The sequence below is a fragment of the Phaeoacremonium minimum genome, assembly GCF_000392275.1.
Source record: "Phaeoacremonium minimum UCRPA7 unplaced genomic scaffold PA7_03_scaffold_393, whole genome shotgun sequence".
In the NCBI taxonomy this organism is placed as follows: Eukaryota; Fungi; Ascomycota; class Sordariomycetes; order Togniniales; family Togniniaceae; genus Phaeoacremonium; species Phaeoacremonium minimum.
The window spans coordinates 220,627-244,969 of record NW_006921296.1 but is presented as its reverse complement, the minus strand read 5'-3'; the positions used below and the strand labels follow the sequence as shown (position 1 = coordinate 244,969).

The window sequence follows — 24,343 nt, the reverse complement described above, 5'->3', positions numbered from 1 at the left end:
GTTGTCTTCTCATAGAAAGGGCGGTTACTGAGTCAAACGCTCAACAGCTTCATCCTAGCACCTCCGAAAGGCAACGGTCGCTCTAATCCGCTCAGTAGAGCTGTTGGACACAGCGCTCTCTCCACTCCTTAAGCGTGACAATCGTATCCGCACTCTCCCTACGGCCCGCCATCTGCTTCACATACTTGATCTGCGGCCGGGGGCGCTCCCCGAAGTAGCGCTTCGCCGCCGCAGACACGCGGCTGTCTGGCTCGGCGGCCACCATGTCCGCGACGACCGACGCAAAGTCCTCGCTGCGCTCGTGGTCGGCGCGCGCGAGGTGCGCCAGCATGTTCAGCAGCACGCTGTCCGCCAGGGCGCTGTCCGTGTCCTCGTGGCCGTATGCCAGTGGGAGGATGACGATGACGGTGTGCAGGTTTGGCAGGCGCGCCAGCGCGTTGCAGAGGTCGAGGAGCGTCGTGTCGGAGGATAGGGAGACTGCGACTTGCTGAGCTTGCTGCAGGAGAAGGCAGCGAGCAGCAGCATTGATGTGGTGGCCGCGGCTGTGTTGGTGGTGATGGCCATTCTGGACATTGGTGACGAGCATGTTCGAAAGGAGAGCGCTGGTAGACGCCCCCATGGACTGTATTGCGCGTTGGCCCTGGCCGAAGTAGAGCAAGTCGCGGGCTATATCCATTCGAACCGTCTCTGACGAGCTTGAGTAGAGTTCAGTCTCTTCTGGTTGTGTGAGACGGACTTCCCTGTGACGATAGAGCCATGCGGTGCGAGCCTCGGTGCAGGTGAGTTGGATGTTCATCGATTCTGCACTTCTCAGGCGTTGTAGGCTGAGACACATCTTCTCCTGGTCCCAGGTTATAGAAATTGTTCCAGGGGGCAGAGCATAGTCCCATATCAGAGCCCGTAATTCGTAGGCGAGTTCTAGAAATCTCGAGGTGTCTGCTTCGCGGTGTTGATCGTGAACACCACAATCGGACATCACAGCCCTGCCCTCGTGTGCCATTGTGCTAGCAATTTGAAAGCAAAGATGATCGCACAGCTCACACCCAGCGACTCTTTGCCGTTTCAACTTCGGTTTATGAGCTGATGAGCTCTTGTCCAAGAAGATGTTTAATTTGGTTCAGGGGAAACAAAGTTCATGGCTATCATGCCCGTTGACATACTCAAGGGAAAATAGAAGGACTTATATATAGAGAGAGAGCATTGTTGTTCTTATAGACCATCAGCTGCGGTATGTCGATGGAAGTGAAGAAAGACTCACCTGGGCATAGTACGTTGTTATATACTGTAAAAGTGAGAAATATGAATCTGATCAGATGAAGAGTCTGGTATCCTAAAGAACACACCACGCGCCGACAGCGTGGGCCTCCAGCACGCCATCTACCACAAGTGTGCCCGGCAGTCACTCTTACCAGAGCGTAGCCCTCCAAGCAGGCGAATACAAGCGTCGACGGAGAGCGTTGCTGAGTACAATCGTACTGTATAGCTTAACACTTACCTATTAGATATTGACAAACCTCTCCCAAAAAATAATAAACAGCTGTTATCTATCAGATACTTCTTCATGACCACTATGGGATACTCAGTGTAGTAAACACTCTACCTCATTATCCTAGATATATTGCTGACGAAGGCGTGTAGCCGGTCATATTTGTCATCCCAGCTGGGTCTCAGTGTAATAATGGTGTAAATGGCGTTGTTGACCTTAGATCAGTATTCAGCGACGTGCTTCTTGATCTCCTCGTCACGGTACTGCTGAGACTGCTCGAAACTAAGATCAGACTTGTCAGCTACACGATGCCCAGACCAGGCGCCGGGAGGAAATAAATACTCGGTAGTAAAGCTGCCGCCCTTCTGGCAAAGGCCGTGCCGAGCTGACATCAACCCGTAAAACCTCTCCGTCAATGCATTGACGAGTTTCAAAGGCCGTCTTGCCATTCTTGGTGATGACAGCAAGTGTCGTCTAGCGATTTTTTTTTTTGTCATCAACCTGAGAGGTGATAATATCCTCTACTGTATTGGTCATCTGCCAATACATTAGCAGCTAGGGTGACAGAGAGTTGGTGAGCATTGCTTTCTTCATTGCGTCAAAGATATTATTTGCTCAAGCGGTGCGGGACTCAGGCTCCGACTCAGGTTGAGTTTCGGGTGCCTGGCAGTTGATAGACATCAGATTCCTGAAGCAGAGGCGCCCACAAGGTGTGAGTCCGAAGTCTTGATGAATATGAACAAAAATATATATATGGCATTATGCCTAGAAGATGCTGAACTCCATCCCGCCTATCTGTGATATGCTCTTAATCCCATAATATACAACTTTGCTGGCGCCAGACATGCAAGCAAGTCTACGATGCAGTCAACTCCTGTACTCTCCTCTCAAGCTCTGGCACCTGTCTTAATAAGACTTCAAGGTCCTCCTTCTCGTCCTCGAGCTTCAGCCGCCTGTCAGCATCAAGCTTTGTGAAGACATAGTTGCCCTGCCCGTCAAATTGTAGGATACGGCTGTGGTATTTCCACAAACTCCGACGGTGGCTGACCGTCATGAGCGTGATGCCCATTGCCTTCGCGTTATCATACATGACTTTCTCCGTGTCGAGCGTCACGGAGCTCGTGCACTCGTCGAGAATTGCATAGCGCGGCTTATGGTAGAATAGACGCGCCATTGCTACGCGCTGCTGGAGACCGCCGGATAGAACATCACGCCACTCAGCCTCGGCGTCCCACCCCTCGTCGTACAGCTCGACCAGGTTCTCAAGGTTGAGAAGGCGCAGAATCTCCATCAGATCAGCGTCGGTGACACCCTTGGCACGCATAGTGCGTAGGCCGTCGGGGTAGGTGATCTGCTGCCGCAGGGAGCCGCGCGACAGGTATGGCCGCTGCGGGATGTAGAAGATATCGGTGAAGGGCGGCTTATAAACAGTGCCACCATATACAGGCCAGAGACCACCAAGAATGCGGAAGAGTGAGGACTTGCCGCACCCATTGGGTCCAACAACCAGCAGATGGTCGCCTTGCTTGAGGGAGAATGAGAGGGCCTTGACGAGAACATCGCCGTTGGGCGAGATGATGGGGCTGTGACTTGGTCAGATACGTGCTCATCAACAGAGGAGATATAGGAACTTACACATCAATGAACTCAATGTCCTTGCTCTCAATGACCTTACCTCTCCCCTTAAGCACAGCTGCGTTATCCTCAGTGCCAGCGCTAGACACCAGCCTCTTCTCGAACTGGCCCGCTTGAATGTCATCCATGACTTCCAACAGGGTAGCAACTCGCGATGTGTAGCCAGCAAGCTCCATAATTTCTCTGTATGAGAACATGACTCTGCCAAATGCGTCGGAAGCGGATAGCAACATGCGACGATTTGTCACAAATGTCTCGGTCCTGTCTCCCATGTTCAAGGCTACCTGGCCAGGGATCTTGAAGAACACGGGGACACTGCACAACAGCAGTCCTAGCGCTCCCCAGAAATATTTGATAACAAAGTCTTCCATGAATCCATGGTAGAAGCGCCGTCGGAGGATATAGTTGACATGCTTGATCAAGGTGAAGTACCCCTTGTCGAGCGTGTCTTTCTCGACTTCATGGCCCGAGTACAGCGCCACCTCTTCGCTGTGGTCTATTAATCTGGAGTGTTGGAAACGGAACTCGCCTTCCAGGCGCGCTTCGTCCGCAACGTATTTCCCGAATGGGGGCGTAAGCGCCCGCATGACATTTGCGGAAAGCTGCACGAGCAGTGACATAAAGACTACACCTTCCCCGCCCACACTCTTGGAGAGCGACCATGTATATATTGTCTGATTACGGTTGTTAGCAGGCTGACTTCATTATTACAGAAAACAAAAACCGACCATGTCTAATATGGGCTTCGCCAGGTTACTATATAGTTCCGCCAGACTGTTAGAGAACTTCGCAACATCAACAGCAATCAGCTGGTCGGGATTCTTTATCCTGTCGTCAAGCGCAGAGATGCCATAGAACGTCAACTGTGAAAGGTATTTGTCGTGGATATGTTGCGTCAATCGCGTGCGGTACTTCAGTGACAACTCGGCTTGATGCCATGACAGCTGCAAACACCGGTTAGTCATTTCAGGGTTTCTGGGCTTGATGACCACAAGATAGAGGAAGACTCACCATGGAGTTTGTGAAGGTGGCCGGCACAGCAATCAACATCCACCACACGATGCGCATCAGGAACTCCTTGCCGTTGCCCTTCACGAGGCTCTTCACAATTGCACCGTCCATCGCCGCGACCTTGAGACTGATGAGCGTCCTAACAACCAAAAAGAAGCTGTGGCTGATAAGTAGACGAGTCTCTTTGCTGCGCCAGCCGGGCACCACGATGCGCAGCAGCCGCAGCAGCGAGCGGAAGAACTCGCGGTTGAGCTCGACCCTCTTCTTCTTCGTGGCATCCGTGTCACCTGCCCCAGCGGCGGATATGGTACCCGTTCGCTCGGCGCGCTTGGCCGCCTCCCTCTGCGAGGCGGCCTTCTGCTCGGCAATGGCGTGCCGCACGCGGTTGATGAGGGCTACAAAGAGGGTTAGGTAGACGGCACGGGAGATGCGCGTGCGGTTCTGGAGGTAGAGCTGCGTTAGGTGGGCAATGATGCTCTTCACGGTGCGGGCCCGTATGGGCGGCGAGACCTTGGACTGGCCGGCCATGATGATCGTGGTCGTAGATCGTGGATCGGGGAGTTACTGGTAATGACGAGCGATCGTGGAGGTCGTCGCTCTGCCAGGCATTCGAGGAAGGAATGCGACAGCTATCTCGAGGTCCGAACCATCGAAGGGTTGGGGCTCGGGATCGGCTCTTGATTCTTGGTGATCGTTGGACTAGCTGTATGTTTCAATTGAATAGCTCTTCTTGCTGATGTCGCTGTTTAGAGTCGCAGCAAGCAGTGGACTACAGGTGTGCTCATAGTATGTCGTTCACGTGTGTTACATCCATCGTCGAGGGATTGACTGGTCTGGCATGGCATTGCATGGGCTAGCTGGCATGCGCGGGTGCCTCTAAGTCCTCCCTCGGCGTTGTCGTCACTGGGTCGCCTCTCCACGGCAGGCCGAAAAAGTTGGGGAAGTTTCACGCATGTGATTGGGGAAATGTGGCTAGTGCAATGCCTGCAAGTGGCTTAGGGGGGTTAGTTAACTAGCTCAGCTCCCACGTTTGCCCAATGCCAATCAACATATTGCTAGATCAGTTTGGCGATGGTCACTTCCTCAAACCCTGAGTGAAGTGTCATAAATTCTCCATACTCACTCCAGAATGGCTTTATGGCATTATGCCCTCTTGTTTGCTGGCTTCCAGCAAGTTCTAGCAAACACAGAGAAGGCAATCTTTCTTGGTCCGCAAACCGTAAACATCCCATCAGCGAAACCTAATCTAGATGATCTACACATTGACATCCTGACGCCGAGCAACTGGTCTATAAGAACTCACATCGAGGCAGAGTTCCCAAGTGAGTCAAAGCAAGCTGGCAAGTCAACATGGTTGCTTCTAGACAATCTCACCGAGGGCCAACGCTACGAGCTCCGCGTCTGCTGGGCTGCAACAGTAAGCTTTATCGTCATTACTAGTTTACTACTCTGCTCATACAACCTAGCAACCAACAGCTTTCGTCATCAACACATATGAGCTGCCAGCCGTCTTTGAGGACCCCGAGCTAATCTCCTCGCTGTTCGAGTACTCGATGTCTCGGCAGCCGGAGCTTGACTCTGACGATGAGCAGAAGCCTCGCGTCCATGAGCAGGCCGCCGATGAAGAGGGCGAGAGGCATGCGTCCGTCCTCTTTCTCCAGATCCTGGCCGCAGCGGACTACTTCACGGCCAACAAGACGTTGATGAGCCAGGTTCCTCCCGTGTTTGTAGACATCATTCTCGATCCGTATGTCTACAACGTTCTGCCAAGGTCACTCATTCCCACAATTGGCTACATCGTGGTCGTGGCAGTCGTGTCGTTCTTCCTCGCAAAGCGGATCGTCTCCTGGATCCGGGGCTATGTAGCACATCCAGTGGATCCAGACAACAAGACCAAGAAGGAGCAATGATTGCTTCACGTGTCAGAAACTGGCCAAGCGGAGGAGCTAAAGAAAGCTTCGCAAAAAGGTGCACGACTAAGTACATGCGGCCTTCCTCCCGAAAACTGAAGAAGCAGCATCATACATTTCATCAAAGGCATCATCAATCATATATCAGTCCCGTTCCAAGCCAATCTACCCTCTCCAATGCAACGAACGAGAAAAAAGCTTAAAGACACTCAGAGAACGGTTACAATAGGAGCGCCATATATAATGCCGTTTGCAGCCAACGCTCCGTCACAAAAGCCTGCACTTTTCTACGTGGCTAGCCCACCTTCCATACCTCTCAATAGCGATTGTTCTGCCCTCCGTAAGGGTGCGACCCGTGTGGGATAGGCGGGCCCTGGTTTGCGTACGAGGGCTGCGAGGGATATGGAGAGGAGCCGTTGGACGGGGTGCCGTGTGCAGGGGCACCGCCATAGGCGGGATTGTAGCCCCCTTGCGCGCCGTAAGTAGGCTGCTGGTAGCTGTGCTGCTGCTGCTGTGACGGCTGTGAGCCATAAAGTTCAGCATAACCCTGCTGGGGAGCAGGACTCTGCCCGTGCTGGGAGGGAGGTGGACCTACCGGTGGAGGAGGCACTGATCCCGGCTGTCCATAGGCTTGGTTATGTTGTGGCTGGCCATACGAATGGCTCGGAGGCTGCTGCTGGCCGTATGACTGCCCTTGCTGGCCTGGCGGAGGCGGGAACGAGTTGTGGTGCTGCGGTTGTCCCGGTGGTGGAGGGAAGGAATTGTTATGTTGCGGCTGCCCTGGCGGCGGGGGATACTGATTCTGGTTCTGATGCTGTGCCTGAGCCTGATGACCTGCGGCCGGAGACTGATAAGACGGAGTACCGGTCGGCGGCTGTGATGAAGGCGGTTGGTATGATGTGGGAGGCGCCGAACCGCTGTAGGCTCCTGACTGTCCTGAATTAGAGTAACCGTAGTTCTGGCCCTATAACAACTCGTTAGTTCCCAATTGCTCATGCGGCGTTGAGTATGCACGAACTTGTGGATGCGATGACCCTCCAAACATGTGCGCTACACCTCCCATCATTGAACCAGCAAACCCGCCGGAGTGCTGCGGCTGGGCATTCTGTCCACCGTGGTAGGTCTGCGGTTGTGAGGGCTTATTGCTCGACGAGAAGAGATTCGAGGCGAGCTGGCCGACGAGCTTGCCACCGAGACCACCGCCACTGGAACTGGAGTGGCCACCAGATGAATGGCCGCCTGCCGACAGTCCTCCCATGACCTGACTTGCAAGGCCGCCGAGCGGGCTCGAGCTGTGTCCGCTGCTGCTTCCATGTTGTTTCCCTCCCAGTAGCGCGTTCATCGCCATTGTCTAGACAGAGATACCAAGTCAGCAATCATATAATCCCACGGTCTAGCAGTAAGTCCGACATACCCCGAATCCTCTCTCGCCATTCGGGCCATCGACTCCTCTGGTGCCGTCTCCGCCGGGCATAACGGGCTCCATAGTCCCATCAGCATGCTTCACAGTCTGCGTGCCGTCCGGGTGGGTGATGAGCTGCGGCTGGCCAGCGCCGCCGCCGGGGACGCCATAGGGATGCTCGACGTTCTGGCCGGGAGTGCCGCCGACGGGGGCAGCTTCGGTGGGCGTGTCCCACTGCGAGACGCCGGTCGAGAGCTGGACGTAGTAGTACTTCTTGCTGGTGCCATCCCACTGCGCGATCCAGCCAGGAGGCAGCTGCGGCGGGGCAAAGGTCGGCCCCTCGCTGCCGGGGGATGCGGGCCCTGCCATTGATTGGGAAAGAGTCGCTGTTCGGGGGTTCGAATGCGAAAATGGCGATTGTGCGCTGGGAAAGAGGGGGAAAGGGCCAAGAGCCTTCAGGGAGGATGCGCGGAGGAGGTTGAATTACGACATACGAGGATTTATAGAGTGAGTGAGAGTGAGGGAGTGTGGTCGTTGTGGTTGTGGTGGCCGCAAGCAGGCGCGCAACTAATACTACCTAGTACCTACCTAGAGAAGCCAAACCAGCTACCTAGGTACCTAACGCAGCAGAAGTCAACACCTGGAGAGACAAGGTTACTGAGGGAGGTCGCCCAGCTCAGCCACCTTTTTGCCCGCTTGGCCCGAGTCAGTCACTAACAAAACAACGGCGGGCGATTAGAGTGGTGATGGGTCAATGAAAGCGGCAAGACTAGGCGACTTCTGGCAATCTTCAATTAGAAAAGACTCAAAGAACGCAAAGCTACTAATTAGACCGTAAAGTTAAACGAGATGTTGGCTGCGCTCGATGGCGGCGATGTAGAAATTAGACACACTGAACACTGACATGCTGCTGCTTCAGCACAGCCCCAGCGCGACTGCTGAGTCGCGGGCAGGCCATGAGACAAACGGCAAAATTCAGCCACGCAATGAGAGATAGAGCCCGAGAGGGCGGCCTCTTTGCTATTGGCCTTTGGAAACACACGACACATCCCGTATCTCACTTCGATGATAACAAACGTGACCCAGGTGAGATTGCGGCAGGCAAAAGACAGTCAGGCACACCCCTATCACTTGACCCTGACTGCAAATCCCCCATCGACAAGCGTAGGATGCGCGTTTCTGTCCGAGAACCTACCATTTGTGGCTGCAGCTGGCTGGTCGATAGTTCATCACGATGGATGGCTATACCTTGCCCAAATGACACAGCAGGTGACTTCGTACCCAGCCGTTGGACTACACAAAACGACGAAGACTTTGAGAGAGCACGTTCAGCATGAGTATGCAAGGAAACCGAGAACTTTTATTAGCCCATAATCTATCGCATATCCATCGTTGAGTGTTGCTGTATGCGTCTTTTCTTCTGTAGCTGTAGCTGTACGTTGTAAGCTGTAATGGTCGTTGTCGTCGTTGATCATGACTTGTATCTAAACCCGGATCTTCTCCAGAGATCCTTCCTCCATGCTTGTATGCCATCAGAAAATGCCATTGACCCGCGAATTTGTCTATCCTTCACTATGAACTCTCCATTTCTGGAACGTCCGAGAGCTCTATCGCCTCTTCCTCTGGCTGATGCAACACATCTTTCTTGCTCTGAGCCTCCGTCAGACCCTTACGAATCGCCAGGACGCTGTCGACAATGACCGCATCAATGCCCTCTTTGACTTGTTTCTGTTACAAGAATTAACACGAATGCTTAAGATTAGGATACTGTGATATGACAAACCTGAACAAGAAGAGGATTGTTGTTTTGCGATCCATAGCTGACACAGATCAATCCGCTCTGCTTGACAACCCTCACCAGTCGGGGGCTGTTGACGAACGGCTCCGAGACGCTGACAATGCCCAGCAAGTTCCAGCGGCTCGCAAACCTGATGGCTTCCTGCAAGCTGCTCGCCCGGATGTCACCAACCGAAAGCGTTCCCGCGTCGGTGAGGAACATGATCGGGAAGTTGGGCTGCTTGAAGTTCAGACACAGGCAGATGTCCGGGTTGAAGGAGCTAAAGATGACGTGCCTGTCCTTGGCTAGGTCGTAGACCTTGGCGAGGACCGTCTCACAGAAGGAGTTGAGCTCGACCGCATAGGTGTCCATGTCGTGCTCCTCGCTCTCGTGAAGCATGGGATACTTCATCTCGATGTTGAACCCGACCGTGTCTGGAAGTTCCTTGAAAAGATCCTCAAGCGTGGCAAATGGCGCTTGGATGAAGTTTCCGCGGGAGTTCGCCTTGTAGCCTTTCGCCTTAAAGTCTCGAGTGTGCTTCATGCGCTCCTCCAGATCATTCGATTCATTGAAGCCATAACCGACAGACAAAGATCTCTGTCGAGGACCAGGACTGTTGCTCCGAGCCTTGATCTGGTTCTTCAAAATATCGGTCCCTTTCAGACGTCTCGAGTCCGGGTTGATGTGCAGGAATTGCTCCAAGGTCAGAGTATGCACCGGTGCATCAATACCCGTCTCACTAACCAAGAAGTCATGGTAGATGACCGGCACGTGATCCTTAGTGAGCTGGACGTCGAATTCCACATATTGAGCACCCAAGTTGGCTGCGGCAATGAATGACGGGACCGTGTTCTCGCCGAGTTGCAAAGACCTGTTGGATGTGATGTTCTTGCCCAGACCACGATGACCAATGACCATGGTCGATGCGAGCTTCTTCCAATAGGTCTGCTTCGAGGTGACTTCCATATTGGGATGCGAGAAAGGTGTAATGACCAGGAAGTTGAAGTTCACTGTACCAATAACCTCCAAGGTCGCCCCCATAATGGGTACGCAAACATCTCCTTGGAGATTCATTCGCTTCGAGCCAACAGATGGACGAACGCTCGATAGCAGAGCCACGCCTCTACCAATCTTGTTTTTCTCGTTGCCTGAGTAGGTAGGCACAATGTCAAACAAAAGCTTCACCTTAGAGGCATCTTTCGTGGTGAAAACGATGGGCTCAGTGGAGATATTCTCGTGAACAGGAAGGTCAATAATTGTAGCATCGCCCTGCGCACCGGTTGCAGAGACCACAATGGACAACGCAGTGTCCAGCTGCGTGGTGTGAGCTTCAGTAAGCGGAACCTTGTCCAGCTTGACCGCCTCAACATCCTTACGCATGTCCATGCTCCCGAGACTCACGAGCACGAGGCTCTCCTCCTTTAGATATCGATGACCAAAGGTCTTCACAGGCTCTGCGATGCGAGTGGCTCCATTTGAGCGGCGATCTTCAAGTGATGCCACCTCAGGGGGTGTAGTACCCGCCGTAGGCTGTCCCTCGTCCGAGCTTGTCGTGGTTTCACCTTCCTTAGGTGGTGCAGAATTGCTGGCAAGGAATCGCGCGATGTCCATGTGCCCCCTTAGCGCAGCATGTTCCTTCGCGGTCCAGCCTGACGAGTCAACCTTGTCGACATCAGCGCCGGCCTCGACCAACAGCTTGGCCACCGAGAGATAACCGTCAACGGCCGCAATGTGCAGTGGTGTCCACGCGAATGACTTCTCTACGAGTTCGACATCGGCCTTTTGCTCATCGTTGCCCTCCAACAGGATCCTAGCACATTCTGCATGTCCGAATCTAGCAGCCAAATGCAATGCTGTCTCGCCAGTATTATCCTGCCAATTAATATCGACACCGGCATCAACTAGCATCTTCACGATATATTGGAAGTTAGATTTTGTCGCAATAGCAAGTACTGCACTCGATTTGGATACTGTGCGTCGAAGGTCCGCTTTGTTGTCCCTTGTTCCCTGCCAGTTCTCTCCTTGCAGGAGAGCTTGAGTGGTCAGGGGATGACCTCCAATCACACTGAGATGGAGGGGGGCGTTGCCCTCCTTGTCCTGCCACTCTGGAGCGTCAATGCCATTCTGCACGTCGAATTGGCCCCATTCCTGCATCTTCGCCATGATAATCTGACACACCACAACGAAGCCGAACTGGGCAGCGTAATGCAGTGGAAGGCGCCCGAAAGAGTCTTGGGCACTCAAGGCAGGCCGTTGGTCTGGCCGAAGTGAGTCGAAAAGGTACATGAGGATCTGCACTGCTTCATCGTCCTTGCCAAGAAGCTTCGACTCCTTGAGTTTGCTATTCCGTGGAAAGGACTGAGGAGATGTGGCAGGAGTAAGATACTGCGAAGCATAATGAGCTCCGCTAGGGAAAGGATAGGCGGGTGGCTCTGGTTCTTGTCCTCGTGCAGAAGCAGATTTAGATCGGCCAATATGAATGACTAAACGATGAATGCAGTTGCGCTCATTGATGTCGTCTGGCTCGTCAAGAGTCTTGATCATCCCGAGGAGATAGTCAATGGATCCTTTCGATCGGGCAGAAATAGATCGTTGGAGGAGATTCAAGAGCATGCTCTGGGACGACTGCTCAGAGATGGTCAGATTACCTTCCTTTATGCCGGCTTCAAGAGCTTGAACATCGTCACTGCGGATGGACTGATCCAGCTTGTCCAGCAAAGTTGAGGGAAGCGCCAACATTGCCTTCGCTGAAGCGCGGCCGAGAGACCTCGTAGATCTCTCGGATCTCGTGTCATCAAAATTCTGCGCATCTCCGAGGGCTGAGAGCCACCTGTTGATGTCTGCAAGAAGCCGAGCAATTGTGTTATCCTTGGCAAATGGCTTAGGGTCTACCTTGGTAGAGATGTAACGGTGTTGCGTAGTAGTATCTGGCACTTTCTTGTCCAGTTTCTTAGTGATCTTGACGAAGCCGCGGCGATTAATCTCGCCAAACCACTGCAGATTTCTGAACTGGCTGCGAAGCTCGAGGAGCGCTCCCATGAGCTCCTCGATCTCATCCTGGTCAAGATGTGCCACGTCCGGAGTTCGACCATATCGGTCCTGAAGGAGACGCAGACGACGACAGGCGTCTGAGAACTTTTTATTGTAAAAGGTGTCGACATCCTCAAGGTTACGATCCAGGGCAAAGAAGAATTCTGTTGCGTTTCGTTAGGATTTGGGCTCGGCCCCGGCATGGCTCCGGAGGAGAGTCCCTACCTGCAAGATCAACTTTCTCTCCACTCTTGGCCGTCGCAGCAGCTGCCTTGATGAGTTTCTTTAGGCCTTTATAGTTGATATACGCAGATGCCCACTCGGGGACCTGGTTGCGTGGAAGACTGCAGGACGGAGTAAGTTTTTTGAAAGCGATCAAATTTGGAGAGCTGAAGATAGTCATACTTCCTTCCAAACTTCATTTTGGGTTACTACAATGCGTTTGAGGCGATGTGGTTGGAACTACGTGTAAAAGAGGTTGTCGTGACGGTTGACTAATAAGTCGAGGATCGGCAACGGAGATTTTTGTAGATGCAAGGTATGATGTTGATGATAATGATGATAGGAAAGAGACGTCAAAGGAAATCCGAATCCACACGTGTCTGCTGCATCTTTCAAGTAAGAAAAGAGCCTCTAAAAAGACAAGAGAGTCAAGCAATGTTTGACCTGTGAACCTGCCGCAAGCCCCGAAGAAGGAGTTTTGAGTACGAAGACGATCACTTCGGCATGGGCTTTTAGCGTGAGATCAAGAGAAACCGGTCGACTGAATACGTAACGCCGAAAGGTCCGACTCAGGCGCCATTGAGACAAGGCACGGGCTGATGAATAATGCGTTGTCTAATAAGAACCGTCACTGCAATGTGCAATTGAGATGAGAACGCGAGGTTTTAGCAGTCGGGATGAAGTTGCCAGAGAGGATGGCAGGGGAAGGGAGCTGTCAAAAGAGAACAATGAAATAAATGGCTTGCAGGAGGTTGCTCGTCATGAGCTCATGGGTGTGTGTGCTGTGGTGTGGGTGCTCTGGCAGTTGCTTACGGCCACCCCCGGCTGTATCGTTTAGCGTCAAGCCCCGTCAAGCCTTGGTTCCAGGTGCATTGAAGCCGCATAAGACACGCCTATGAGATCACATCCCGGCCTCCGTGCATCCCCAGCTGGACATCACTGGACAATCACCCGTCCTTGGCCCGCTATGCTTGTCTGCCCCATGCCCCCATGCTTCCGGCACACCCTCTCGGCCTAGCATCACCAGCTAGATACACACCGGCTCGACATTCTGCTGACTCGGGAGCTGTAAAAATGGTGGTAGGATGCCTGTTAGATATCATGCATTGCAATCCTGGAAACCCCTCAGCGCCCTCCGGTGGCGTTGTGCTGCAGTGCTACAGTGTTGTTCCCCCGGTTTTACGATCACTCATATCACTAAATCTCGACAGTCTCCTTCACCGCTCTGTGGGGTGTTCAGCGCATTGGTCAGCCCGGCCTCAAAGCTCGGGGGCTCGTGATCGAGTCATGAAGACCCTTGGGACGTTAGCCAGGAACCATAACTGTCAACTGACCTGCATCGTCAGGGGCATTCCAAACTAAGATGGAATTCAATGGCGTTCAGACGGTCTGGACTCCCATACAACCCTGCCTTCTACTGATTGGTCTAGACTTAGAGACTTTGTTTGTTCTATCTCGTTGTTTATTACCATGATCTCTGAAGAAGATCGTGGGAAGGGCAGAGCTGGTCACAAAGGCTGTCATCTTGGCTCGTATACAGGTTCATCATTCGTAACACTAATACACGATGATTGCTCATCTTAATGGTGTAAATACAGTATCCACTGCTGGCTCTTCCAAACTCGTGGCATGCCATGTCCAAGTGTGGCTCTATTTCTTCAAGTGCAATTCATCTGCCAGCTTATGAAGCTCGGAGCCGGTTGCTGCCTCGATACAAAATTGCCAGCGAAGTGCGTCAATTCTCCCGGCGGAGCCGAGGCTGTCGCTTCATCAGATTCCGCGATACTGCTGTCAGGCATAGCCCGGAGCTTCCCCATGATAGCTTCGGTTGGTAGGTCTAAGAAGTTTTGTTTTGTGTGAATGGAGAGCGTTTTGCCCCCCAGCTCAAAGAGTCTGACTGCTGCGCTTTTGAATCTATCCGTCAAACGCGCGCTTGAGGTCAGCGCGTCATGCACATCAACTTGTAAATGGATTATAGAAGGATTGCTCGTGAAAAGTCCGTCGTGATATTCGTGATACCACCCGAGACGGATGGCTAGAGGGATGTCTTCTCTCTGAAGCGTTTTCCGCATGAACGAAAAGCTTGGTAGTCGGGTGCAGAGGATATTGACCAGCCGCCGTTCGTGATGGCGGATCTGCATCGGCAAGTTCTTAAGTTGCTTGCTGACATCGTGATACAACATCATCTTGTCATATCTCGCAGCTTCATCCTCCGTCAACTTCATTGACACTTCCATCCCGCGAAGCTCACGCAAGATTTTGGAAGCTGCATCAAGAAACGAGAGATTCGCGTTGGCCAACACTAAGTGTGCGCGACGCATTATATGACTCAGAAGATCCAAATATCTTTCTGTCTCCTTCATAAAGACGACTGCCGACAAGAGCAAGTAGTTCTGTTGTGTCTCCAAACTCAAGCCTGTAGGGGAGTCTCGCACCAAAGGAAGGTGAGAAGGTACCCGGACAAGCTCGAATAGAATCTGAATTAGTCTGGGTAGCTTCGTTGGGCAATCTGGTGCCGATAAAATAGAAACTAAGGCCTCATAATTATCCAGAATTCCACGAACGAGGATCCTGATTGCAGCTCTGTCCAGAGTCACGAGGCAATACTGTATAAGACGCAGCAAGGTGTAACGCTCGACGGGACACTTCTCCTTCATGCAAGCCACGAGCACCTTGGCAGCGTCTTTGGCTCGATCAAAGTGAAGCAAGCCTCTGATCATTGCCTCGTACACATGATGATCTCTCTGCATTAATTCAATGGGTCGTTCAGGGAAGTCCAGAACGTTCCAAATGCCAGCCCTTCTTCCCTCGTCTAGTTGGACTCTATCATCCTGGGTAGTCTTTCGTTGAGAGAAATTGAGGTTTACCAAGCGTCGGATAACGTCGTAGAATCCAAAAATGTTGTCTGTCAGCCGATAGTGATGAAGGACGCAGACAATGGTCTGTGCAGTTGGGTGAAATGTACTTTTGTCCAGCATGGAATCGATGACGATCTGGGCCAATGTATGCTGCCCCACTCGTGTAAATCCAAGGATAAGTGCATTGTAGGTGTGAATAGTTGGAGGTATAGGCGGTTTTAAGATATTAAAGCTCAATTTTCCCACTAAGAACTTGGCTCGGGACGGATCCCAGGCGGAAAAGATGTCCCTGTTAAGACGATATAGCTCTTTTCGAGCCTCCTGCGTAGGCTCAACATCTTTTCCAGGTTGAATGTATCGAGGATAACCATCCGACCTGAGAAGGCGGATCGCTGTCCAGACGGAATCGAGGCTTTCTAAAGCCCGTCTCATCGCTTCTGGGTCGTTTGGGTGATCCTGGCGATAAACCTCCGTGATGAGAGCATCGACGAGTTGATCACTCATCTTCTCAAGTTCGGGAGCATGGCTCGAGGTCGGGGGAACTCGATGTTGAGAATCGATCTGTAGCGACTGCTCTTCTTCTAGTTTCAATGCCGTTTCAACTAAACCAAAATCTAACACTCCGGTCATCGAGGGCAATATGCACTTCAAACGGATCACCTCCCCCTGAGCGAATGTCTTATGAGTGTTGGTCAGAAGATCCAGTCGATGGGAGATTCGGTCCTGGAATATAGCCAGGCGGGCACCTTGATTGCATATCGACTTGATGGCCTCCAGCAAGCCCATGGAGTACTCAGGAATCGCAAGCTGTGGCGTGTGTATCAGACCGTCGACGCCAGATACATTGCGAGCAGCAGATTTGTCAGTCAGACGTGCTAGACCATTTTTTGCTTCATCGAGTCGACGGTCGAGGTCATCCCTCCTCTTCTTTTTGTAGTGAGCGTCTGCGACAGCGGCAGTGCCCAGAATGGTGGTATAGCAGGCCGTGAAGACTTCAGTTGCCGTGGCCTTCCGCCTCGTTGTCGCAGTCGCGGATCGACGGATTATCGTATTGGCTGCCTGGACGCAAGGTCTGCAATTGCAGACGTGAGCTTGAGCAGCCCGGGAGAAGACCGACTGCATTTTGGAGGCATTTCGCGAGCCTTCGAGTCTTCTTGCAGCGGATGTCAAGCTGTCGCTGGGTGGTCGTATGATCGGGTGTCTTGGGTGCAAGTGTTATCGCAAGGCGGTGGTGAAGAATTGTCCAATGAAATAGAGAGCTCGACTGAGAGGAAGAAAATTGCCGGAACCAAATGCACAGGCCAGTCAAACAAGCGGCGCTGCACTTGGTAACCGCTTGGGTACGCTAGTGGGGTAGTGGGCGGCTGTAGCTCCCTAGGTATAAACCTACCTACCTTGTAACTACCTAGCAGGATGCTTTCTACTTCTGATGTCTAGCCTCCACACAAGCCTTTTGAGGCCAAATTGTTGAACTCGACAACCACAATCTCGTCGGTTGCTCAATAAATCGCTAGCCAAGTTACCTGAATATCGGTAAAAAAGACACCGAACATGTATGCTCTTGCAGTAACAGCCGAGATGGAGGGGTGAGTTATCAGACCTGAAGTGCTTCGATCTGTACTGATACTTTTGGGCCAGGGTCACAAATCTTCGGCCAGATGATACTGAGGCGAATCCATTTTGGTACACTTTCAAAGTCCAGTGCACTTCATGCAGAGAAACTCATGCAAATTCAGTGGGCGTGAGTCGGTTTGTGAGTGTCTTTGGGCAGTCTTTGAGCGACAGCTTAAGCTAACCCACGCCTAGGAGACAAATGAGATGAGCGGAAGTCGAGGAGAGGCGAACTTCGTGTGGAAATGCAAGAACTGCAAGGTTAGACAGATATCGTCTCATCGGCGTGATCATGATATGATGCTAACGAAATGGGCGATTCAAAGAGAGAGTCGTCTGCGACAATCAAGGCAGCGCCGATAGCATACGAACAGTCAGAACCAGCGAAGGCAAAGAACATACTTGAATTTGACTGCAGAGGACTAGAGTTCACAGAGTTCTCGCCAGAGGTATGTGTTCACACTTCACCATGTTAGATGACCCTGGCAGCTCATATTGGTCCTTTTAGGGAGAGTGGTTGGCGGATGGAGTTGAGTCCGGAACCAAATTCACTGGTATAGAACTTACAGACGGAGAGTGGTTCGACTACGACGAGAAGGCAGGAGAAGAAGTCAGCATTAAGGAAATCAAATGGGAAATTCGGCGGTCATGATCGCTCTGTGAGAGCAATTGATATACCGCTGGCCGGGGAGAACCAAAATGATTCTGCTATCTATACATAAGCCAAGGAAAACACATGCCCAAAAACATGAGTCCTCGATGTTGTGAGCTCTTTTATTTACAGGCGATGGCTTCTACATCCTTGCTATTTGTGATGGAGTGCTTCGTGTTTGAGACTATTTGTAGAATCGTAGTGTACCTTGTGTACGGTGGTTGTATGTGAGGTACGTATCTAAAATTTGCGGATCCCTTAGTGGCGTATCCCTGGAACGAGGCGCAAACCTCAACATCAATAGCACTAACATGTTTTCTCCGTCTCACTCACAACTCCCACCTGCTCCTTGATCTCACGACCAACAGTCTCTCGTCGGGCCTCTTGAGTTGCGCCCACGATGGCATCGTCAGAACTGCCGCTGCATCTCACTTTCCTAACGGACGCAGCTCACCTCCTGTCGTCTACAAGCCCGGAGACTTCAGCGTTTCTCATGAGCAGCCGACAAAAACTTATGGTAGAAAACGACATCGAACTTGGCGACACGCAAAAACAGCATGCTTGCACCTGCTGTGGACACATCATGATTCCCGGCCAAGGCACCTCTGTCGAGATCAAGACTGTACGGGCTTCACGGAGGAAATCGTCTGTCCAAAAGCCCAAGACCTCGCATCGTCAAACGCGGCAGTATACAAAAGTTGGTTCTTCTAAAGTCTTCACTTGTGGCAACTGTGGCAGATACACCAAGTTTGCATTACCGAATCCAACGCCAATCACAAGGAGAAAGCCTACAGTCTCGGATGCCCCTGTGAGTCTAGGAAGACCAGCTGAGGCACAGAAACCGTCGGCAAATGCCAGCAGCAAGAAAAGGGCCAAGAATAGGAAGGCTGGACTACAGGCGCTGCTGGATCAAAGCAAGTCTTCTGGCGGCCAAGCTGGATCTGGATTGGGACTCAGTCTATCTGACTTTATGAAAAAGAAGTGACTTCAGCATTTCCACGGGCATGGACTTTTGCGCCAGTATTCTGTATTCTAGGCAAGGACTGGCGAGACGACGACATGGTCTAACTCTACAGGCCGGGGCATGAGAGGCTGGATTGCTCTAGGAAGCACTCGGACAATGGAGGCTCTGTCAGTGCCTTCAAGAACGTTCCCGAAGGCCTGGCCTGGGCCGCCACCACACCTTATGACATAAGCGCATGCTCCCTATCGCTCCCCGCCTGCATCTGCGCGCCCCGCCATTATCAGTGCAATACCCCTCCAAAATTTTCGGCGCTCGAGGAACTTACATCAGGCATCACAACTATCAAACCCGAACTCTTGATTTTGCAGCCTTTCTCTCAAGCAAAATGTCTCCCGTAGAAGAAGACCCGAAGGCCAGCAGCACCACTGCCAATGAGTTCTTTGAGTCCATCGGCAACCAAGCCGATCAGCTTGCCCCTGCCACCGACGGCGAGGCGCAAACCGACGATGACGATCGCAGAGTTGTCGAGGAGATTGAGTCTCTCTGCATGAACTGCCACGAGAATGTAAGTCGCATACGCTTCCATACTAACATGAGCTATCCGTAGGCTAACAGACACTCCAAAAACAGGGCACCACACGTCTTTTACTTACAAGAATACCCTTCTTTCGAGAAATCATCATAATGTCCTTCTCCTGCGAGCACTGCGGGTTCCAAAACAACGAGATCCAGGCAGCCGGTTCAGTACAGCCCAAGGGTACCCACTACGAACTGCGACTCACAGCCCTTCCCGACTTCTCTCGACAAGTAGTCAAGGCCGACACAGCCGTCGTCAAATTCATCGAGCTGGATCTCGAGATCCCCGCCGGCAAGGGCCAGCTTACAAATGTGGAAGGTCTGCTTTCAAACACGATCGACGACCTGGAGATGGGCCAGGAGGCGCGGAAAGAGCAGATGCCTGAGGTGTACGAGAAGATAGCCGAGATCATCGCCAAGGCGCGGGCCATGCTCGCCGGCGACTCATTCCCCTTCCGTGTTTTCGTGGACGACCCTGCCGGCAACTCGTGGATCGCCCCCGACCTCCGCGACGGCGTGGGCAAGTGGGAGAAGCACGAGTATACGAGAACCCCCGAGCAGAACGAAGCCCTCGGCCTCTCAGACACCGCCCCCAGCGGAAGCAACGGCGAGATCCCTTTGCAGGGACAGGGCCGCCTCGGTGAGAACGACGAGATCGTCCCCGACGAGGTGTACACCTTCCCCGCGAGCTGCCCCGGCTGCATGCACCCGTGCATCACGCACATGAAGATGGTCGACATTCCGCACTTCAAGCAGGTCGTGCTGATGAGCACGGTGTGCGACCAGTGCGGCTACCGGAGCAACGACGTCAAGACGGGAGGCGAGATCCCGGAGAAGGGCAAGCGGGTCACGCTCAAGGTCACCACGACCGAGGACCTGGCGCGAGACATCCTCAAGTCAGAGAGCTGCGCGCTCGAGTGCCCCGAGCTCAACCTATCCGTCAACCCCGGCACGCTCGGCGGCAGGTTCACCACCGTGGAGGGTCTGCTGACGCAGGTCAGAGACGACTTACGCAACCAGATTTTCCAGGTCGATGCCGGCTCCAGTACCAGCCAGGGCGGCGACTCGTTGAGCGGCGAGGAGCGAACGCGGTGGACGGCCTTCTTCGATGGCCTCGACGCCGCGATCAAGGGCGAGCGGGAGTTCACAATCATTCTTGCCGATCCGCTAGCAAGCAGCTACGTCCAGAGTATGGCGGACGACCCGTCCAAGCCGGATGACAAGATGACTGTAGAGGAGTACGAGCGGACGGCAGAGGAAGAGGAGGACCTAGGTCTCAGCGATATGAAGACCGAGGGCTACGAGCAGGACCAGGCGGCCGAGGAGAAGAAAGATGGCGAGACGGCATGAGCGGATGAGCCAAAGAGTCCGGGTGGACGGCATGATGGATATGGTTCGTTGGGATAAAAGGACATGGAAGAGATACCAGTATAGAGTTCTGAAAAGGGCCAAAGAAGCTCATTTAGTCGTTCAAATTATGCCGCCCATTAGTGATGTGTTCTGCCTTAACAGCCTGCGTCAAAGAGCAGAAAATTCCATTCAGTAAGAAGGGCACACAGGAGCAAGCTAACTCACTCACTGTCACAGGCAAGGTTATGTTCACTCTTCATAATACAAAAAGACAGCTAGGTGAATAATTACGAAATCCATTGATTGCTCAGTACGTAAGGATTGTACTCTCTCTAAACTAAGCCCTGCCCCAGAAGGTAAAGCGTTTCCGTCTAGATTTTCGATTCCAATGCCAAGCAAATATGAATTTCGGTTTCTTGATCGTGGCCAGTCTCTCCTTAGAAATTATCGTCGAACCAATCTTTCCATGCGACCGTTCAGAGACCATCTTCCCCCCTATGCTGTCTCAGGGCTTGGCCGCCAAAACACAGTCTGCCTAGCCAAACCCCATACAAGCAAGAAAATATTAATTGAGACCGGTTTTCGCGGGTTCGTATTTTTGTCATCAGACAACCTTCCACGCATTCATTGCGACCTGTTCCCTGTGTTGCCGCCCCTGTGCCGAGAGGTACTCATACATAACGTACATCAAAACAATTGTTTGCCGTCCTGAGGGCCGAAACGCCGCCAATAGCAAATTGTGCCACCCCATCAACGAGAATGAGACCGTAACAGTCTCAGCAGAGGCCAGGACTGAGGCCCAAACCATCGAGGGTGAATGCGCGTGAGAAAGTGTGAGCTTCGTGAGACCCTATAGAGACAACTATCTCGCATAGCGAAAATGTGTCTCAATGGATATCTTGAATGCCGAAGATATGACGAGGAAAGGAGAAAAACATCTGGGTATTGTTCCGATGACCAGAAACGACAAGACCGAGACCGAGCGAACGCCTGAACCAAAGAAGAAACCGGGAAGAGGAAAACTTTTGACCTGTGCCGTCTAGAAACGCGAAGGAGAAAAGAACCGAGAAGCAGATAACCAACGGCCAATCCCATCAAGCAGTCTAGTCCATTCAATCAAGAAGATGTACAGGAGACCGTCCATCGCACGATCCTTCACGTGAGTTGATATGGTTGAGTATTTTAGAAGAAGCTCGGCTTCGTGAGGACACGATACTCGACATAGTCCTCGCCGTCGATGCTGATGATGGTGCCCTGGCTGACCAGCTTGCCTTGGAACGGGCCAGTCGCCTTCCGTTCATACTTGATACCCATGTAGATCTTAGCATCCTCGGTGCCAGCGGCGAGACGGTTAGCCTCCTGTGCGGCCCAAACCTTATTCAGACGCGAAACATTCTGTTGAAATTGTGTCTTGTTCGAGTTTAGTGAAACAGACGATGAGCGGTTGGCGGCACGCTGGTCAGCACGCTCCTGCGCAGCTTCAGCGCGGGCAATCTCGCGTTGGGCGATGCTGTTGGTGCGCTCAAGAGGATCGACACTCGAGGTGCGGTTGGCAGCACGGAGCTCCGCACCGTTCGGGAGGGAATGACGTCCGCCTCGGTTGGCAGCGATGGTATCAGCACGGCGGCTGTGGCGAAGCTCAGGACCGGGACCCTCGCGCTTAGGAAGGACCGCAGTAGAAGGAGGAGATTCGTAGACGGGGTCAGTCGCACCATTAATATTGATACCGTTGGCGGGAAACGAAAGACGCTCCTTGGGATCCGACTTGTGAGAGGCAAGAGCAGCCGCGCGAATTTGAGCCTCGTAGACCGCCTTCGTCTCATTCTCCGTCTTCTCCTCGGGTCGCTCACCGTCATCGATTTGTCGTTGACGAACACGCACGTACTCCTTGTGTTCTGGTCTTCCGAGGTCCTTCAGGTGGGGTTCAAACACCACGTCCTCGTACTGAATCCACAATGCTCCAGCGCCGGTCGGGAAATTGCCTTCTACGGATCGACCATCCCGAGTCTCCTTGGTGACCTTGACACGGAACATGTCGTTCGCGCCCAGAATACCAAACACAGCATGCTTGTCTGGCAGCTCTTGATCGGATTTGGCCCAGTAGCCTAGAAGAATCTTGGTGGGTCGAGTACCGGGAAGGGAGTCGAAGACAGGAATCGGGACAGCATTGGTGCGATCAGAAGTATCTGTAATAGCGGCAGCAGCATGGCCGGCAGTCCGTCTCTTCTTGACGGTATGTTGAGCCTCAAGGGCGTGCGGAGGAATATCGCGTCCGTACGCAATCTGAGGGCCGGTAGCTGTCTCTGGCGGAGGGTTCTTCTTGACACGGTCAATAGCCTCAACGACAGCGGCTTTCTGGAGCACAAGGGCCTCCTCACGAGGCTCTCTCGGGATGGGGTTCTCTGACACTATCTTGACATACTCCTTCACTTGGTTGTGATCAAGGTTAACGAGGTGTTGGTCAAAGACAACTTTGTCGAAGGTGACCCAGCTGCCACCAGGGCCAGGAGGAAGCGGGTATCTCTTGGAGATGTCCTCATCGTCGCGATTGTTGGGTTGCACACGAGTTCGAAGACGGTCGCGGATGTCAATGAAGCCAATCACTTGGTGCTTGTCCTTCTCGTCGGGCGCCTCGGATTCGCGCCAGTAGCCGAGGACAACACCCTTTACGGCACCAATACCATGGTTCGTCTTGGGTCGGCCAACAGTCTTCGGAGTAGGGACAGGCGAATCGCCACCGAAGCTGGTCTCAATCCGATCCTCGGACAGGTCATTGTAGACTGAAGCGCGCTTACGCTTGGGATAGTGTGAGACGATCGGCAGACTCTGGTTGACGTCGGTCATCTCATGATCCTCGCGATCAGACGTGACGCGAAGAGGAGAAGACTTCGCCTGCGCGGTGACGCCGACAACAATCTCATCTTCGCCCTCGTTGACGTGAGGGCCGCTGGGAATGCTGGAGACGGGACTCATGGTGTCGGGAGGTGGAGTAAGGTTATCGTCGTTGATGGTGTCCTCCTCGTCTGGACTCTTGGCACCGTTGACAGTTTGGATCGGCCTGGGTAAAATTAGTCTCAGGCGAACCTTCTCGAGTGGGTCATGAGGTTGAAGTTTGGGAGGCATGTGCTGTTGAGTACGTTGGACTTCAATTGGTTCGAATCCGTAATTCAACGTTTGCCCAGTCAGGCGGGATTGAGGGAAGTAGGGGTAGATGTCTAGACAAGGGGATATGAGAAGACACATGATTGCGGGTTGAGGTAGTTGCCAAGGTGCTAGGTAGGTATGGAGATGTTGAAAGGTAAAATGGGTAGGTAGTAATACTGAGGTTTGGAAGGTGTGACCGAGTGTTAGTGCAATGGTGGTTGAGACTTCAGACGAAGTGCAAGGGGTTATCAAACAAGAAAGAGGTAAATACTAACAGTGGAGAGGCCATGGGCTGGTCCTCGGGAAGCTTTCCGTTGCTGCTTAAGTCAGTGTTGTCCGACAAAATTGTTTCACTAGACGACGAAGTGCAGGAAGAGAAGTAAGTGTAAAGGGCTGATGCAATGTGTTGTGGTGTTGGCTGTGATGCGGCGCGGAGTTGAGGCGCGGAAGTGTGTAACCAGTTGTTGCCTCGTGAAAATTTTTGTCAATGTGACTCGATCACTTGAATCTGAGAATTGGTTGTCTTGTAGTTCTGACACGTGCTCTGAGAATGAGCGGTAAAGACGGGGAAAAATTCGTGACTACAACTGGTGATGGGATATGGTAGAAGAAGGGAAGGTCAGGCAAGGGAGCTTGGGTCAGCTGGGAACTTGCCTAGACAACTGTTGCAGTTGCAGGTCCCAGAGGCGTTCAGACTCAGAGTTGCGCTTCCAAT

The 24,343-nt window shown here is 52.6% G+C and overlaps 7 protein-coding genes across 7 annotated transcripts; 2 read left to right on the top strand and 5 right to left on the bottom strand.

Moving 5' to 3' along the window:
- Positions 1-91: 91 nt before the first annotated feature.
- Positions 92-619, bottom strand: UCRPA7_5143 (hypothetical protein; the record flags this gene model as incomplete). The annotated part of the gene is made up of 1 exon (XM_007917690.1): positions 92-619. One exon carries the CDS (start codon positions 617-619, stop codon positions 92-94), a length of 528 nt encoding a protein of 175 aa, XP_007915881.1.
- A 1,723-nt stretch (positions 620-2,342) lies between these two features.
- Positions 2,343-4,660, bottom strand: UCRPA7_5142 (putative atp-binding cassette sub-family d member 1 protein; the record flags this gene model as incomplete). Its single annotated transcript, XM_007917689.1, has 4 exons — positions 2,343-3,069; positions 3,122-3,795; positions 3,850-4,065; positions 4,133-4,660. The coding sequence occupies 4 exons, from the start codon at positions 4,658-4,660 to the stop codon at positions 2,343-2,345; spliced, it is 2,145 nt and encodes a 714-aa protein (XP_007915880.1).
- Positions 4,661-5,261: 601 nt separating this feature from the next.
- On the top strand, positions 5,262-6,042 carry UCRPA7_5141 (hypothetical protein; the record flags this gene model as incomplete). The annotated part of the gene is made up of 2 exons (XM_007917688.1): positions 5,262-5,549; positions 5,599-6,042. 2 exons carry the CDS (start codon positions 5,262-5,264, stop codon positions 6,040-6,042), a joined length of 732 nt encoding a protein of 243 aa, XP_007915879.1.
- Positions 6,043-6,358: 316 nt separating this feature from the next.
- On the bottom strand, positions 6,359-7,813 carry UCRPA7_5140 (putative ww domain-containing protein; the record flags this gene model as incomplete). Its single annotated transcript, XM_007917687.1, has 3 exons — positions 6,359-6,562; positions 7,061-7,393; positions 7,457-7,813. 3 exons carry the CDS (start codon positions 7,811-7,813, stop codon positions 6,359-6,361), a joined length of 894 nt encoding a protein of 297 aa, XP_007915878.1.
- A 1,203-nt stretch (positions 7,814-9,016) lies between these two features.
- On the bottom strand, positions 9,017-12,673 carry UCRPA7_5139 (putative glycerophosphodiester phosphodiesterase gde1 protein; the record flags this gene model as incomplete). The annotated part of the gene is made up of 4 exons (XM_007917686.1): positions 9,017-9,172; positions 9,228-12,415; positions 12,477-12,595; positions 12,657-12,673. 4 exons carry the CDS (start codon positions 12,671-12,673, stop codon positions 9,017-9,019), a joined length of 3,480 nt encoding a protein of 1,159 aa, XP_007915877.1.
- Positions 12,674-18,943: 6,270 nt separating this feature from the next.
- Positions 18,944-20,484, top strand: UCRPA7_5138 (putative zinc finger protein zpr1 protein; the record flags this gene model as incomplete). Its single annotated transcript, XM_007917685.1, has 2 exons — positions 18,944-19,123; positions 19,189-20,484. 2 exons carry the CDS (start codon positions 18,944-18,946, stop codon positions 20,482-20,484), a joined length of 1,476 nt encoding a protein of 491 aa, XP_007915876.1.
- A 1,182-nt stretch (positions 20,485-21,666) lies between these two features.
- Positions 21,667-23,607, bottom strand: UCRPA7_5137 (hypothetical protein; the record flags this gene model as incomplete). The annotated part of the gene is made up of 1 exon (XM_007917684.1): positions 21,667-23,607. The coding sequence occupies one exon, from the start codon at positions 23,605-23,607 to the stop codon at positions 21,667-21,669; it is 1,941 nt and encodes a 646-aa protein (XP_007915875.1).
- Positions 23,608-24,343: the final 736 nt, after the last annotated feature.